Raw genomic sequence first — 13,559 nt, 5'->3', positions numbered from 1 at the left:
AGGGAGGGAAAAAAAACAAAAAACTTTTTGACAGCTAACGGGCGTGAGACGTTTGCGCATGCGCGGCAGACAATTTGGAAAAAGTTCCTTCGTGTAAACGTCTATTATTTTGTAAATGTTACATAGTCATAACTCACCTTCCATTAACTTATATAGGTTACTTAAATGACCGTATTAAACACGGGAGTGGTGATTCCACTTCTACTGTAAACAAGTCTTCCTCATTCCAAGGTAGTGAGGTGTGTGCAGACCAAAGGAGAGCACCCTGGGGGGAGTGAAATGGAATCTGTGGTGCTGGAGTGAAGTAATGCTTAGTGTAAATGGGATAGGACACATTTAGATGATATCAAATGCGTAGTTACTCTGCCATCGTACATGCAACACTAAATATACAGTCCTTTGCAAATTTAAAAAATAAATTAATAATAATAATAACAAAAATTACATACTGTTGTATTCACAGCCTTTGTGGTGAAGCTCCAAATTGAGCTCAGGTGTATCCTGTTCCCACTGATGATCCACGCAGTTGTTCTACAGCTTAAATGGACTCCACCTGTGGTTACATCCGTTGATTGGGAATGATTTGGAAAGGCACACACCTGTGTCTTTATGGTCCCACATGACATGTCAGAGCACAAACCTAGTACAAAGTCAAAGGAATTGTCTCTAGGCACAGATCTGTGGAAGGGTACATAATTTTTTTTTTTTTTGCTAGCTAACATGGTCGTCCATATGAAAGGAGTAGTTTCAGAACTCTAATTGTCATTCATTCTTTGAAGGTGAGAGGGTGCGTGCACACAGGGCACATATGTCTTGCACACAATCACTTCTGGACAAGAGACAATATTGGAATGAGGTTTGAGTCCCAGAGAAATGTCTCGTTTTACCTGCACCACTCTCTATTAACAATAAACTGACAATAAAGCTTCTTCTTGAATCTTAAAAGCTGACAATATTTGAGCATCGTTCATGCAGCTGAACTGAATGCAGGATTCGATCACCTTTTTTAATATACCGCACGAAGCACGTTCATTTCTCATTTCAATAACACTTTTGGGGAGTGTCTGTATAAAAGTAACGTTTTTTCCTTCATAATTTTAGTCCCAACACCCCATAATAACTTATAGGATGCCCCCCCAGGGATAACCTATTAAATGAATGCCTCAGGCAACAAAAGCCCAATAAGGAGAAGGAGCCAGATGGGCTGTCATGGAAAGATGTGAAGTAGCTGACAGAAAACATGCAACACAAGATAAGGCCCAAAACACAAGATCAAGAGAGGCCTGGGTCTACCACATCAAGACAGGACCTCAGATGCAGGCTGTGCAAAACCCCAGAGACAGTGCAGCACATCACAACCGTGTGTAAGATGCTGACAGGCAAGGCATACCTGGAGTGAAATAGGAGGAATAGGGTACTGGAACATCTGTACCAAATATGGACTGGAGGTCCCAGAATCAAGATGGCAGATACCACCCATGGTGGTTGAGAACCAGGCCAAGATCCTGTCGAACTTCCAAATCCAGACTGATAATTGGTGATGGCCAGGTACTAAGTACTGAGGAACTAAAGAAAATGTGGATGTGAAGCCGATAGTGGTGCCCGTAGTTATCGGGGTACTGGTGGGAGTAGCCCCCAAGTTCGGATGGCTCTAGCAGATACCAGGAACATTTTTCATCTTCCAGGAAAGCACAATACTTTGAACAGCTAAGATCCTGCGCAGAACCTTCTAGCTCCCAGGCCTCTGGTAGAGGACCCAAGCTTTAAAGACATCCGGCCGGGTGGGTGAGAAAACTAGCTGCTTAGCTGCTTCCAATCTCGTGACAATAAGAGACATTGTTTTCAATGGAGAAAACCTCTGGACCATTTCCTCGCACCACTCTTTTGCAAATTTATTGAACAATCATTCAGCCAATTGTCTTTTTAAAATTTATTGAACAATCATTACCTTGATGGAAAAATAAGCAAAGACAATAGATAAATCATAAAATAAAATACAATCCAACACCATTGATGACCAGGACGTCGTTGTCAAACCAGCTTGGCGTCTATCAGCAACATAATGCATCCTGCGTAGAATTTGCATGTGATTGCTGAAGAGCTGTTGTGGAATTCAGTGAGCTGTTGAAATGTAGAATGTGAGCCTTGAACTTATAAGAAATGCGGAAAGAATGATCAATTACAAAAGATTGTTGTTTTTTTTTCATGGAAAATGTGCAAGTGTGGGAAAAGCGGAAATTGGGAATGGAGAAAAGTATTTCCCAAGATTTCCTGAACAGTTGTTAAAGGGGTTCTTTGCCCACCAGCCACATTTGTCAGTCCAAACTGCAACTATTAGATCAAAATATGGCAAAGTCCTACGTGCAAGTCAGACGAGTGTTGGCTGTAGTGGGTAACGTCACCTGGTGCTGATCGTGGTGGCTGGAGAGGAGGCTCTTGGCTCTTAGCTGGAGGGACGGACACAAAAGGTGTCAAATGTGTCAGGGTCTCTTGTGAAACGTCACCTGGTGCTGATGCTGGAGGCTCTTGGCGCTTGGCTGCAGGGGCAGTTCTACACAGCAGTCACCGAATCAGTCCTGTGTTCTTCCATCACAGTCTGGTTTGGTGCTGCTCCAAAAAAAGACAAACTCCGACTACAACGGACAATCAAACCTGCTGAAAAGATTGTCGGTACCCCCATACCCACCCTTGAGGACTTGCACGCTGCCAGAACTAAGACAAGAGCATGCAAAATCCTCTCGGACCCTCCACATCCCGGTCTTCCGGCTCCTTCCCTCAGGTAGGCGCTACCGATCAATGCAAACTAGAACTAGCAGACATTCCACCAGCTTCTTCCCTCTTGCCATCAACTTCTTAAACAGCTAACCTACAATTCCATTGCAACATGCTGCCAATTTTTTTTGTCTTGAGTTTGTAGTCACATTTCTGTCGGACCAATTATACCTTAATCGTAGTAGTCTCGTCACGCTGCACTATTTGCATATCTGTTGTTGACCAATACTGGCCACTCGTGCCAGAGTAACATCTGCACCACTTGCACACTGACTGAGGAGTATCTGCAACATTTGCACAATCAACACTGTCCCAGATGATCGCACTACTCGTCACTTTAAACTGCATATACTCCTGAAAGTCTCTGCACCCTTTTCACAATGGTCATTGCACCGGACTATTGCTATATTAGTTATTTAAACTGCTCTAAGTGCTAGAGGACTCTGCATCCTTTTTGCACAATTGCCCAAATGAAAAAATAATAAAAATACAAAATTTGTACCAGCATTACCAGATAACTAGCAACCCTTTATTGTTCAGTGACTGTTTTTCTTAATGTCTTTATGTCTCAAAAGTGTTCTCTGTCAATTGACTGTCTGTTGTCGTACTAGAGTGGCTCCAACTACCGGAGACAAATTCCTTGTTTTTTGGATAGATTTGGCAAAATAAAGATTATTCTGATTCTGATAGGTGCAATAATGAGCGATCAAATTTGGAGACATGCAAGGTTAGCATTAATGACTTTTGGACCTTTTTTACAGATGAAGGTTGAGTTGAGAGCGCAGTGGTTGACCACCAGCTTTCCTCGCTCCATTGCAACGCAGTCCTTCTGCTTGTCGCTCGGCTCGTGTGTGTCCCATGGGAGGTGGTCCTGTTTAGTTCATTACATTGAGAAGGTCACTATTTTTTTTCATTTATTCTTTGTTTAACCAGGTAAGGCATTTGCGAAGTTTCTAATTTACAATGCCACAACCTGGAGGCAATTTAGAGTCCAGTGTCTTTAGGTTAAAGCCACTCGGTCCGTTATTAAAAAAGGAGCAGGGCCGGCTACACGGTATGGCGCTATTTACACCTAGCCTAATTTACGTGATTTGCGCCGTGTGGCATTCGTCAAGTCAGTCCGACGCCAGAAGTGGTGTGATTAAACTTTAGCATTGAATGACCTTTCATCAGAATCCATTTTTTTCTGCTGTTTTATGAATAACATGGGTCAAAATGTGTCTGACATGGTTTAATGACAAAGAGTGGTGCGAGGAAATGGTCCAGAGGTTTTCTCCATAGAAAACAATGTATTTTATTGTCACGAGATTGGAAGCAGCTAGTTTTCTCACCCGCCCGGCCGGATGTCCTTCAAGCTCGGGTCCTCTACCAGAGGCCTGGGAGCTAGAAGGTTCTGCGCAGGATCTTAGCTGTTCCCAGTAATGTGCTTTTCTGGAAGATGAAAGATGTTCCTGGTATCTGCCGGAGCCATCCGAGCTTGGTTTCTGCCCCCATTACCCCGAGCACTACGGGCACCGCTATTGGCTTCACATCCACATTTTCTCAGTCTTTAGTATTTCTCCAGCTTTTGAGTTTTTCCAGATGTTGCTATCACTCGTGATTGCTACGTCTATCACGACCGCTGTCTTCTGTTCATCCACTACCATTGTCGGGTTGGTTGGCCCTCACCAGTTTGTCAGTCTGCATTTGGAAGTCCCATAGGATCTTGGCCTGGTTCTCAAGCACCTTGGGTGGTGTCTGCCATCTTGATCCTGGGACCTCCAGTCCATATTTGGTACAGATGTTCCAGTACCCTATTTCTGCTATTTCACTACATGTATGCCTTGCAGAATCTTACACACTGTTATGTGCTGCGCACACACTGGGGCTTGGGAATGCCTGCATCTGCGGTCCTGTCTGATGTGGTCGCCACGGCCTCTATTGATCTTGTGTTTAGGGGCTGTTCTTGTGTTGCATGTTTTCTGTCAGCCACTTCGATCTGTCTTTCCATGACAGTCCATCTGGGGCTTCTCCTTATTGGGATTTTCTTGCCTGAGGCATTCATTTAGTAGGTTGTCCCTGGGGGCCATCCTATAAGTTATTATGGGGTGTTGGGTCTAAAGGAAAAAAAGTCACTTTTATAATAAGGCTGCCTGTAACATAATGAAATGTGGAAAAAGTGAAGTGGTCTGAATACTTCCCAGATGTATTGTGAGGTTTCTTCGGAAAAATGTCTATCAAATGCCAAATGTCTATCAACACACTTCTGAGCATGTAGGCTGATTACTTATGTAAATGTTGTTTAATTGTTTTTAATACTTTAGCAAAAATGTCAAAAACCTTTATCATGTTATCATGCTGTGTTGTGTAAAATGTTGAAAAGAAATTGTGAATTGTCTTTTTTTTTTTTTTTTTTTTAAATAAGGCTACGACATAATAAAATATCGAAATAGTGACAATGTGAATACTCTGCAGATGCAGTGGAGGGGGAAAATTTTTCGGAACGTGCACCATTTAGGTCCTCCAAGGGCCACACTTAATTTATGAAAAGTAAATGTTTCTTATTATACATTTATATTTTTTGGCTGTAGGTTCTCCACCCCTGCTTTGGGTCCATCACAGTCATGTCACTTTCATGTCTTTCAACAACTCAGCAATGTCTATTTTAGGGTTGTGGGTCATGCCGGAGCGCAGGGCTCTCTGCAGATCGTGTCCCGCTTGCTTCAGCGATGGCATGTTGCCAACACTTTCACGGCGACAGAGGAGCACCTCGTTCACCTCCCCGTCGATCTTTCGCGATAGGATGGCGGGGAAAATACGGCTCACACGCTCCAGCACGTCTTTCCTCAAGGTGGAGTCGCGGCACACCAGGTTGAGTATGAAAATGCCTAGGAAGCCAAAAGAATAGATTAAAGAGGACATATTATAGAAAATGTACTCTTAATGGCATGTGTACAAATAGTTGGGTGGGTTCCAAGTTATTAACTAATATATTAAGCTAGTTAATAGTTACCAACCTCAATTTTAGATAATGAAAGGAGTATTACACCTTTAGGGGTGAGTAGGCGGCTGACTTTGTGCAGGATGGAAGTTTCAACAAAGGCAGCAGGTGGGCAGCTCATACCCACCGTGCTGTCCTTATTGTCCACATCGAACATGATGGCATCAAACAAACGACCACCTGGGGACAAAACACATAGTCACTTCTTAGAGCCAACTTTTCGTGTGGACTGATTTGAGCCATTTGTGACTGGTGTTGTGCATTTGATTTGGTGCTGAATAAAAAAGCAAGTGAATATATAGACTGCTCGGTTAGGTTCTCGCACTAGCCATCGGCATTTGTGCTGTTTGACAAGGAGGAGCATTGAGTGAAGATCTAGGCTGCTGCTAGCTTCTCCGGCTAGCCACAGATGTTTGTGCTGTCTGACATGAAGGAACACCGAGTGAATATGTAGACTGCTAGATTAGCTTCCTACGCAACCCACAGATGTTTGTGCTGTATGATAAGAAGGCAATGAGTGAAGATGTGGACGTTAGCTTCTTTGGTTAGCCGTGGACGTTTGTGCTGTTTGACAATCTGACAATTTGATTGGAAACTGCTATATTGTAGTTTATACAGGACAATGACTAGGTTTGGAGTTATTTGGAGGTGATGTATTGGAATATAAAGGTAACTGTTTCTTGCTTTCGCAATAATGGCATTCATCCTCAAACTTACGGAATGCCTCTGTCTCTGTAATGCAACACAGTTATACACGTGTAGTGTTTTTTTTGTACATTATTTTTGCGACATGATGGTGTTAAGAGGTGGATTAGGTCACTGAAGGCCCAGGTCCCAAACTCACTGCCCGCCACTGGAAGACACGGAGTAAAAATGTAGACTGTTGGGTTAGCTTCCCAAGTTTGCTGCAGCCATTTGGTTGAGTAGGAGCATTGAGTGAAGATGTAGACTACTACTCTCGCTCAAGACTTTACTACTGCTAGAACATACGTTAGCCATAGCCACGTCTCCCACCTTCTTTCTCCAGGGCGCAGATGCGTTCAAGGCCGTCCCCAAGCGTGACGGTCAGGCGATCGTCCGGTCGAAAGTGGAACCATTCCGTGGCCACCTCCAGCACCACGGGATCCAGCTCCACCACCTCCACAGACACGCCGGGCACAAAGTCCCGCAGAAACTGGGGCAGTCCTCCTCCTCCGAGTCCAACCACCAGTACTGACACCGGGATGTCTTAAGGAGGGAGGGGAAATGGTTGGGGGTGCCATTACGACAGCCAAGATCGGGTCCCAAATGGGTGGAAAATACAGGGCATGACACATGACTACTGTAAACAAACAACCATTCACACGCACATTTACACCAATGGACAATTTGGGGTCACCGGTGAGCTGGAGCCTATCCCAGCTGAGGTGGGGTTAGACCATGGATTGGTCACCAGCCAATCGCAGGGCACATAAAGACAAATAAGTATTCACACTAAGAAGGATTTATTTCAATTTCAAATGTATACGCCAACTCACCTTTGTTTTTGTCTTTGCCTATGCCCAACATTGCGAGACCAGCCACCATGACTTCGTGGTGGGCACAGCAAAGGAAGCCGCTGTGTACTGGCAGGGAGGACGATGACGGCGGTTTGGTTTTCTTTTTGTTCTTCTTCTTTTGACTTGATGCTGCAGAAACAGAAACACATGAGTTCATTTTCAGGAAGTTGACCATTTTGTTTTAACGCATCCTTTTTCGGGCAAATTCCAGCGCTCAAAAGTTACAAAAAGATTTTCCCCTGACACCAATGTCACTGATCCCATGCAGGAAAGGGAACAGAAAGTCAGCCATTTTGGTTTGAAGCAGAGATTTTAGGGCAAATGTAAGTGTTCGAATGTGAGAAAACAATTAGCCCCCAACACCAGTTTCACTGATCCACGCAAAATTGCGTAGACGTAAATCTGTTTTTACACGACACACAAAAAAAAAATAATAATAATTTGAATAGGAAAGTTGTCCATTTTAGACAAATTCCAGGGTTTGCTCTGTTGCGAACGTCTACTGAAAAAATTCCCAAAAGAACTATCCTAGACAGATGTTTTTTTTGCCTCCACCGCGAAATGTGGCCACAGCTTAGTAATCATCATTTCGAGGATTCTCCAAAAAGGGGGGGAAAAAAAAGCCTCCAACACCCATTTCACTGATGAACACGAAATATTTGTTCCATCGTAACAGGATGCACAAAAATGTCTCAAAGACCCATGTCTGAAATTTAACAGAAATAGATTAATTTTGGTTGGAAGCAGCCATTTTATGTCAAATTCAAGTGTTTGAATGTTTAAAAAAAAAAATGCACCTGACAACAGTTTGGCCAATCCACACGAAAATGGGTGCACAGGATGCAGGAAAAAGTCTCAAGGACCCATGAAGAAAACTGAACAGGAAGTCGGCCAATTGGGTTGCATTCCAGGGCTCGTACTGACAAACTTCAACTTAATCAAAAATTCAAGCACTTTCTTTGAAAATGTCCATTGCAATTGACACTTTTTCACACCTCTTTAGAGCCCTTGGAAGTTTGAACCCAACGTTAATAAGCTAAATGAATTAATGAGAAAAAATGTTTAACGGACTGCTATTGGAGGAGACTAGACGACTCTCGGACTGCACCAGCGCCGCGTTGGACAGGAACACCAGTCTGCGGTACAGCTCGCCGTCCTCCCCTCTGACGTTCTCCACGCAGTACTCGCCGCTATGCTCGCTCACGCCCCTACTCACCTCTTCCCGCCAACCCAGGTCGCCGCCCACAGACAGAAACGGGACCTGATCAGAGATTTTTGAAAAAAAAAAAACGCATCCTGTTAACATCCTCACAGCCTGTTTGTCGGTCAATTCACAGCATTCACCTGCTGGTTGTCCGGCATTCCTGGCGGGGCCAAGTCCATCACCATGGGCGAAAGCTCCGACTGGACGGCCTGCATGTCGGCATACTCTTGATTCCTATGCATGGCCACGGTTACTAGGCGGCGAAAGTTGGCACTGGCTGCCAGTTGCCGCCGGCCCTCGCTGGAGCTGTAGAGCCATGCCGTCTCGCTGCCTTGAGGCACTGTAAGAGACGAGCAGGTTAAAGGATTGTGGATAGTCCAGACACCTACCAAGATATACAAGAACTACAGTGTTCCCCCGCTCTATCACGATTCATCCTTCGCACCCCCGCTATAGCGCCGATTTTTTATATTATATACGAACATATCAGACTTACGAACATATCAGACTTACAAACACTTTTCTGTTAAAAATATATTTTTAATACTTCCAAAATTCCAAATTTAGAGTTGCATTCCTTCAATGTTGTAAAGTAGAAGTTATTTGAAGATTTTACAATTACTGTAACATCTAAGCTCATGTCCATTAGTCCGTCTATAGTGTTTTGTATTATAGGTTAGCATTTAGTTGGCGCCGTTTCATTGATGAAATATGCTTTAATTGAACCTTTTGGTTTTTAAATACAACCCCAATTCCAATGAAGTTGGGATGTTGTATTAAACATAAATAAAAACAGAATACAATGATTTGCAAATCATGTTCAACCAATATTTAATTGAATACACTACAAAGACAAGATATTTAATGTTCAAACTGATAAACTTTATTGTTTTTAGCAAATAATCATTAACTTGGAATTTTATGGCTGCAACACGTTCCAAAAAAGCTGGGACAGGTGGCAAAAAAAGACTGAGAAAGTTGAGGAATGTTCATCAAACACCTGTTTGGAACATCCCACAGGTGAACAGGCTCATCATTGGGAACAGGTGGGTGCCATGGTTGGGTATAAAAGGAGCTTCCCTGAATTCACACGCAAAGATGAGGCGAGGTTTGTGAACAAGTGCGTGAGAAAATTGTCGAACAGTTTAAGGACAATATTCCTCAACGTACAATTGCAAATGAATTTAGGGATTTCATCATCTACGGTCCATAATATCACCAAATGGTTCAGAGAATCTGGAGAAATTACTGCATGTAAGCGGCAAGGCCGAAAACCAACACTGAATGCCCGTGACCTTCGATCCCTCGGGCGGCACTGCATCAAAAACCGACATCAATGTGTAAAGGATATCACCACATGGGGATTAGGTACCCTTCAGAAAACCAATGTCAGTAAATACAGTTCGGCGCTACATCAGGAAGTGCAACTTGAAACTCTACTATGAAAAGAAAAAAACATTTATCAACACTCAGAAATGCCGCCGGCTTCTCTGGGCCCGAGCTCATCTAAGATGGACTGATACAAAGTGGAAAAGTGTTCTGTGGTCCGACAAGTCCACATTTCAAATAGTTTTGGGCAATTGTGGATGTCGTGTCGTCCGGGCCAAAGAGGAAAAAGAACCATCGGGACTGTTATAGACGCAAAGTTCAAAAGCCAGCATCTGTGATGGTATAGGGCTGTGTTAGTGCCAATGGCATGGGTAACTTACACATCTGTGAAGCCACCATTAATGCTGAAAGGTACATACAGGTTTTGGAGAAACATATGCTGCCATCCAAGCAATGTCTTTTTCATGGGCGCCCATGCTTATTTCAGCCAGACAATGCCAAACCACATTCTGCACGTGTTCCAACAGCGTGGCTTCGTAGTAAAAAAGTGCGGGTACAAGACTGGCCTGCCTGCAGTCGAGACCTGTCTCCCATTGAGAATGTGTGGCACATTATGAATTGTCAAATACGACAAAGAAGACCCCGGACTGTTGAACAGCTGAAGCTGTACATCAAGCAAGAATGGGAATGAATTCCACCTGCAAAGCTTCAACAATTAGTGTCCTCAGTTCCCAAACCTTTATTGAATGTTGTTAAAAGAAAAGGTGATGTAACACAGTGGTAAACATGAACCTGTCCCAGCTTTTTTGGAACGTGTTGCAGCCATAAAATTCTAAGTTAATGATTATTTGCTAAAAACAATAAAATTTATCATCTTGAGCATTAAATATCTCGTCTTTGTAGTGTATTCAATTAAATATAGGTCGAACATGATTTGCAAATCATTGTATTCTGTTTTTATTTTTGTTTAACACAAGGTCCCAACTTCATTGGAATTGTATACAAGGTTTCATTATCTTTTGCTTTGTGTGTCAATTTTATAGTAAACTTCAACTTGGAGGGACAAACAGCTTGAAGAAAGCACACTTTGCCTCGTATTTGGACAACTGAATGAGAACAGGCACTAAGGAATACAGTGCTTTAAAAAGTGTGCTTTAATAAGTTAAAGTGTGCTTTAATAGGTTTAAAGGTGTTTAAGGCATGTGGCAGGGGTCAAACTATTAAAACCGTGTTTTTAATACAGTCTCTATATCGTCGGTGGGTGTGGTATTTCCAAATGTACTTACTCTGTGTGAAATAATTTTAATGTTCTATCAATTCCTATAAGTTGCTGGCATTGATAGATGAACAAAGATACATTATTTGTATCATTTTTGGATCAATCACCACTGTAGTTCTGAAACACTGCATTAGATTGTGTTGGTGTACTTAAATGTGTCTGGTGACTTGTAACACACAATAAAAAAAAATTAAAAATTAAAGCTCAAGCTTAAGCTCACCAATGAATATGGCAAACTGGTTGAACCTCGGCACCTTGACAGTTGGGGGTGAATCCTGAACAGTGAGAGTGTATCTTGGCAGGCCGGTCTTTGCGTGGCAGAGCGTGAGTGACAGGTCGGCGTCGGTGTCCGTGCGCGTGCGCAGCCTCTTCCTAAGGACCGAGTAGGCCTGCCGTTCCCGCACGGCCGCCAGCAAGTCGGCCGGCAGCGCCAGACGGTTCGGGGCGCCATCTTCGCCGAGGCACATCTCCAGAATGGGCGATGGCATGGGCTGGCGGAACTTGGTGCAGACCAGGACGAAAACGGGCAGAGCAAAGGAGTCGTCGTCTTCCTCAGCGCAGGTTTCTTCCTGCAGGCAGTGGAGCCTCACTGCCCAGCCTAGCTGGACAAAGTGCTCCACGGCCAGCCGGATCACACTCTCCTGAGCCAGCGTGATACACACGTACCTACCTCCAATGGTGAGCACACGTCCCACCTGTAAACACACACAAATATACACTTAGTGATTATTTACCATATTTACCAGAGTACTTTTACACAGGTAGCAGCAATTATTTTTCTCTCATTTGGAGTGCAATGCAGAGATAAGTGTAATATATTTTTTAAAATCTTTTTCTTAAAGCAAAATTTGTGACCTAATTGCAGTTTTTATTTATTGAATTTTACTTAACTTCCCTTGTGTGTGTTTTTTAAAAAAAACATTTTACATGTTCCTCCTCAGAGGAGGAACATGTCCTCCTACACATTAAAATGTGTTAAGTTAAGTTAAGTTAAAACGATGACATACAGTAAAATATTAATTTAAGTGGGTCGGGACTTAATTGAAGTGGGTCTCAGCTCCAAATCAAAGTCCTGTGTCTTTTGTGGAATTTGAATTTTAAAGTACCACTTGTCTGTTGGAATATATGGTTCTCAGAGTAAGGCCAGTATAGACCCTCCTGACAATGATCTCCATATACTTTTGAGCCACTGACAACAAAGTTACTTTGCACCTGGAATATAATTTTTTGGGGGGGCGGGGGTGAAAGCACTTAAATGAAAGCTGAAAGTTTACACATGCTGTGACTGCCATTTATTGTACCTCAGTGAGCATATTCCTCGCCAGGGCTCCTCCCTCTTCGGATGCCATCGCATCCAGGGTGCCTTTGTCTAGAGCGGCCTGGTAACACGCGGCCTCGTACGGCATCTGGGTGGCGTCAACTTGCTGGAATGTCAGGCCCGGTCGCCGCTCGGCATTGCGCTGGTTCATGTGGGACACCACCGTCTCACTGATGTCAATGTTGGTCAGGTGCTTGTAGCCCACGTCGTGAAGCTGCTCGCTCAGCTCAGAGTTGCCGCAGCCCACCACCAGCACCTGAAATACAAATTTGATAGCTTTTGGCCTGTTCTTGTCTTCTATTTAACCCATTTTGACCGTCTGCAATTAGTTCACAATTTCACGGCAAGGCCTTTGTCTAGATTGCATACGTTCGGCCAGATAATTTCCATTGTGTCATCCTTGCAGTAGCTTCCTGTTGATTTTGGGATTCAATACAAAATTTTAACTTACAGGTCATCGGACAAGTTTGTAGATCTAGGGACATATCTGAAGCACTTTGCACGTTCCGTGAAAAGGTCTATACAAATAAGAATAAATTAATTATATTTCCCTTAAAGGGAACAGTAAGAGAAGCCACTATTGAATTAGGCTGATCATCTTGAAATAAGAAAAGGGGGGAAAAAACTGAATCGTTTTAGACTAATTTGCATTGCGTATCATAATCAAGCTGGAAAATCAACTGCATGTACTGTAATATATGAGTTTTATATGCGACAAGTCTACTGTTTTTACATGACAGCTGAAAAGACTGACCCGTCACCGGGTTTTGTGTTAAAATCGATTGCCTATGACTGCATACCGTAAACCAAGGATTTGTTTACCTGGTCTTTCATTTTGATGTACTTGTGCAGCACGCCACATAGTTTGTTGTAGTCTCCATACCACTCGAATGACTTCTCACCACGCTTCTTAAAAAATCTCTCCCAGTATTCAGCGGTACTGAATTCCTCGGAAGTTCGGGGTAACAAACTCATTTTTGCTTTGACCTCAATCTACGTTTTATATTTTGCACAAAACAATCTGGCGCTCTGTGACAGCTAGTATTCTAATCAGACCATCACTGCCCTTGCAACCTACCTCATGGTAATGTTTTAGCCCGGACAACATTACAAGCCGTACGGCTATCTGATTGGATACT

At 43.2% G+C, this 13,559-nt stretch overlaps 1 protein-coding gene across 2 annotated transcripts; it reads right to left on the bottom strand.

Annotated features, from left to right (window-relative positions):
* Positions 1 to 3,372: 3,372 nt before the first annotated feature.
* Positions 3,373 to 13,508, bottom strand: mettl13 (methyltransferase 13, eEF1A lysine and N-terminal methyltransferase). Of its 2 annotated transcripts, none has more exons than XM_061684471.1 (9): positions 13,243 to 13,508; positions 12,404 to 12,676; positions 11,323 to 11,797; positions 8,635 to 8,834; positions 8,362 to 8,551; positions 7,270 to 7,419; positions 6,767 to 6,979; positions 5,801 to 5,932; positions 3,373 to 5,639 (listed from the first exon to the last, which is right to left on the bottom strand). In XM_061684471.1, the coding sequence occupies exons 1-9, from the start codon at positions 13,393 to 13,395 to the stop codon at positions 5,374 to 5,376; spliced, it is 2,052 nt and encodes a 683-aa protein (XP_061540455.1). In that variant the 5' UTR covers positions 13,396 to 13,508; the 3' UTR covers positions 3,373 to 5,373. The 2 variants fall into 2 exon arrangements, with proteins under 2 accessions (XP_061540455.1, XP_061540456.1); XM_061684472.1 differs by having other exon boundaries at positions 5,500 to 5,639; positions 5,769 to 5,932.
* Positions 13,509 to 13,559: the final 51 nt, after the last annotated feature.

The sequence above is a fragment of the Phycodurus eques genome, chromosome 8 (assembly GCF_024500275.1).
Source record: "Phycodurus eques isolate BA_2022a chromosome 8, UOR_Pequ_1.1, whole genome shotgun sequence".
Lineage (NCBI taxonomy): Eukaryota > Metazoa > Chordata > Actinopteri > Syngnathiformes > Syngnathidae > Phycodurus > Phycodurus eques.
Note: the sequence above shows the minus strand (reverse complement) of the source record. Positions and strands in the feature narration are given on the sequence as shown.

Excerpts from the sequence above, each read along its gene's own strand:
- mettl13 (XM_061684471.1), bottom strand. The coding sequence starts at position 13,395 with ATGAGTTTGTTACCCCGAACTTCCGAGGAATTCAGTACCGCTGAATAC. Across the intron at positions 7,420-8,361 it reads TCTAGTCTCCTCCAATAGCA|CATCAAGTCAAAAGAAGAAG; the intron begins GTCCGTTAAACA and ends CTGTTTCTGCAG. Across the intron at positions 6,980-7,269 it reads AGGCAAAGACAAAAACAAAG|ACATCCCGGTGTCAGTACTG; the intron begins GTGAGTTGGCGT and ends TCCCTCCTTAAG.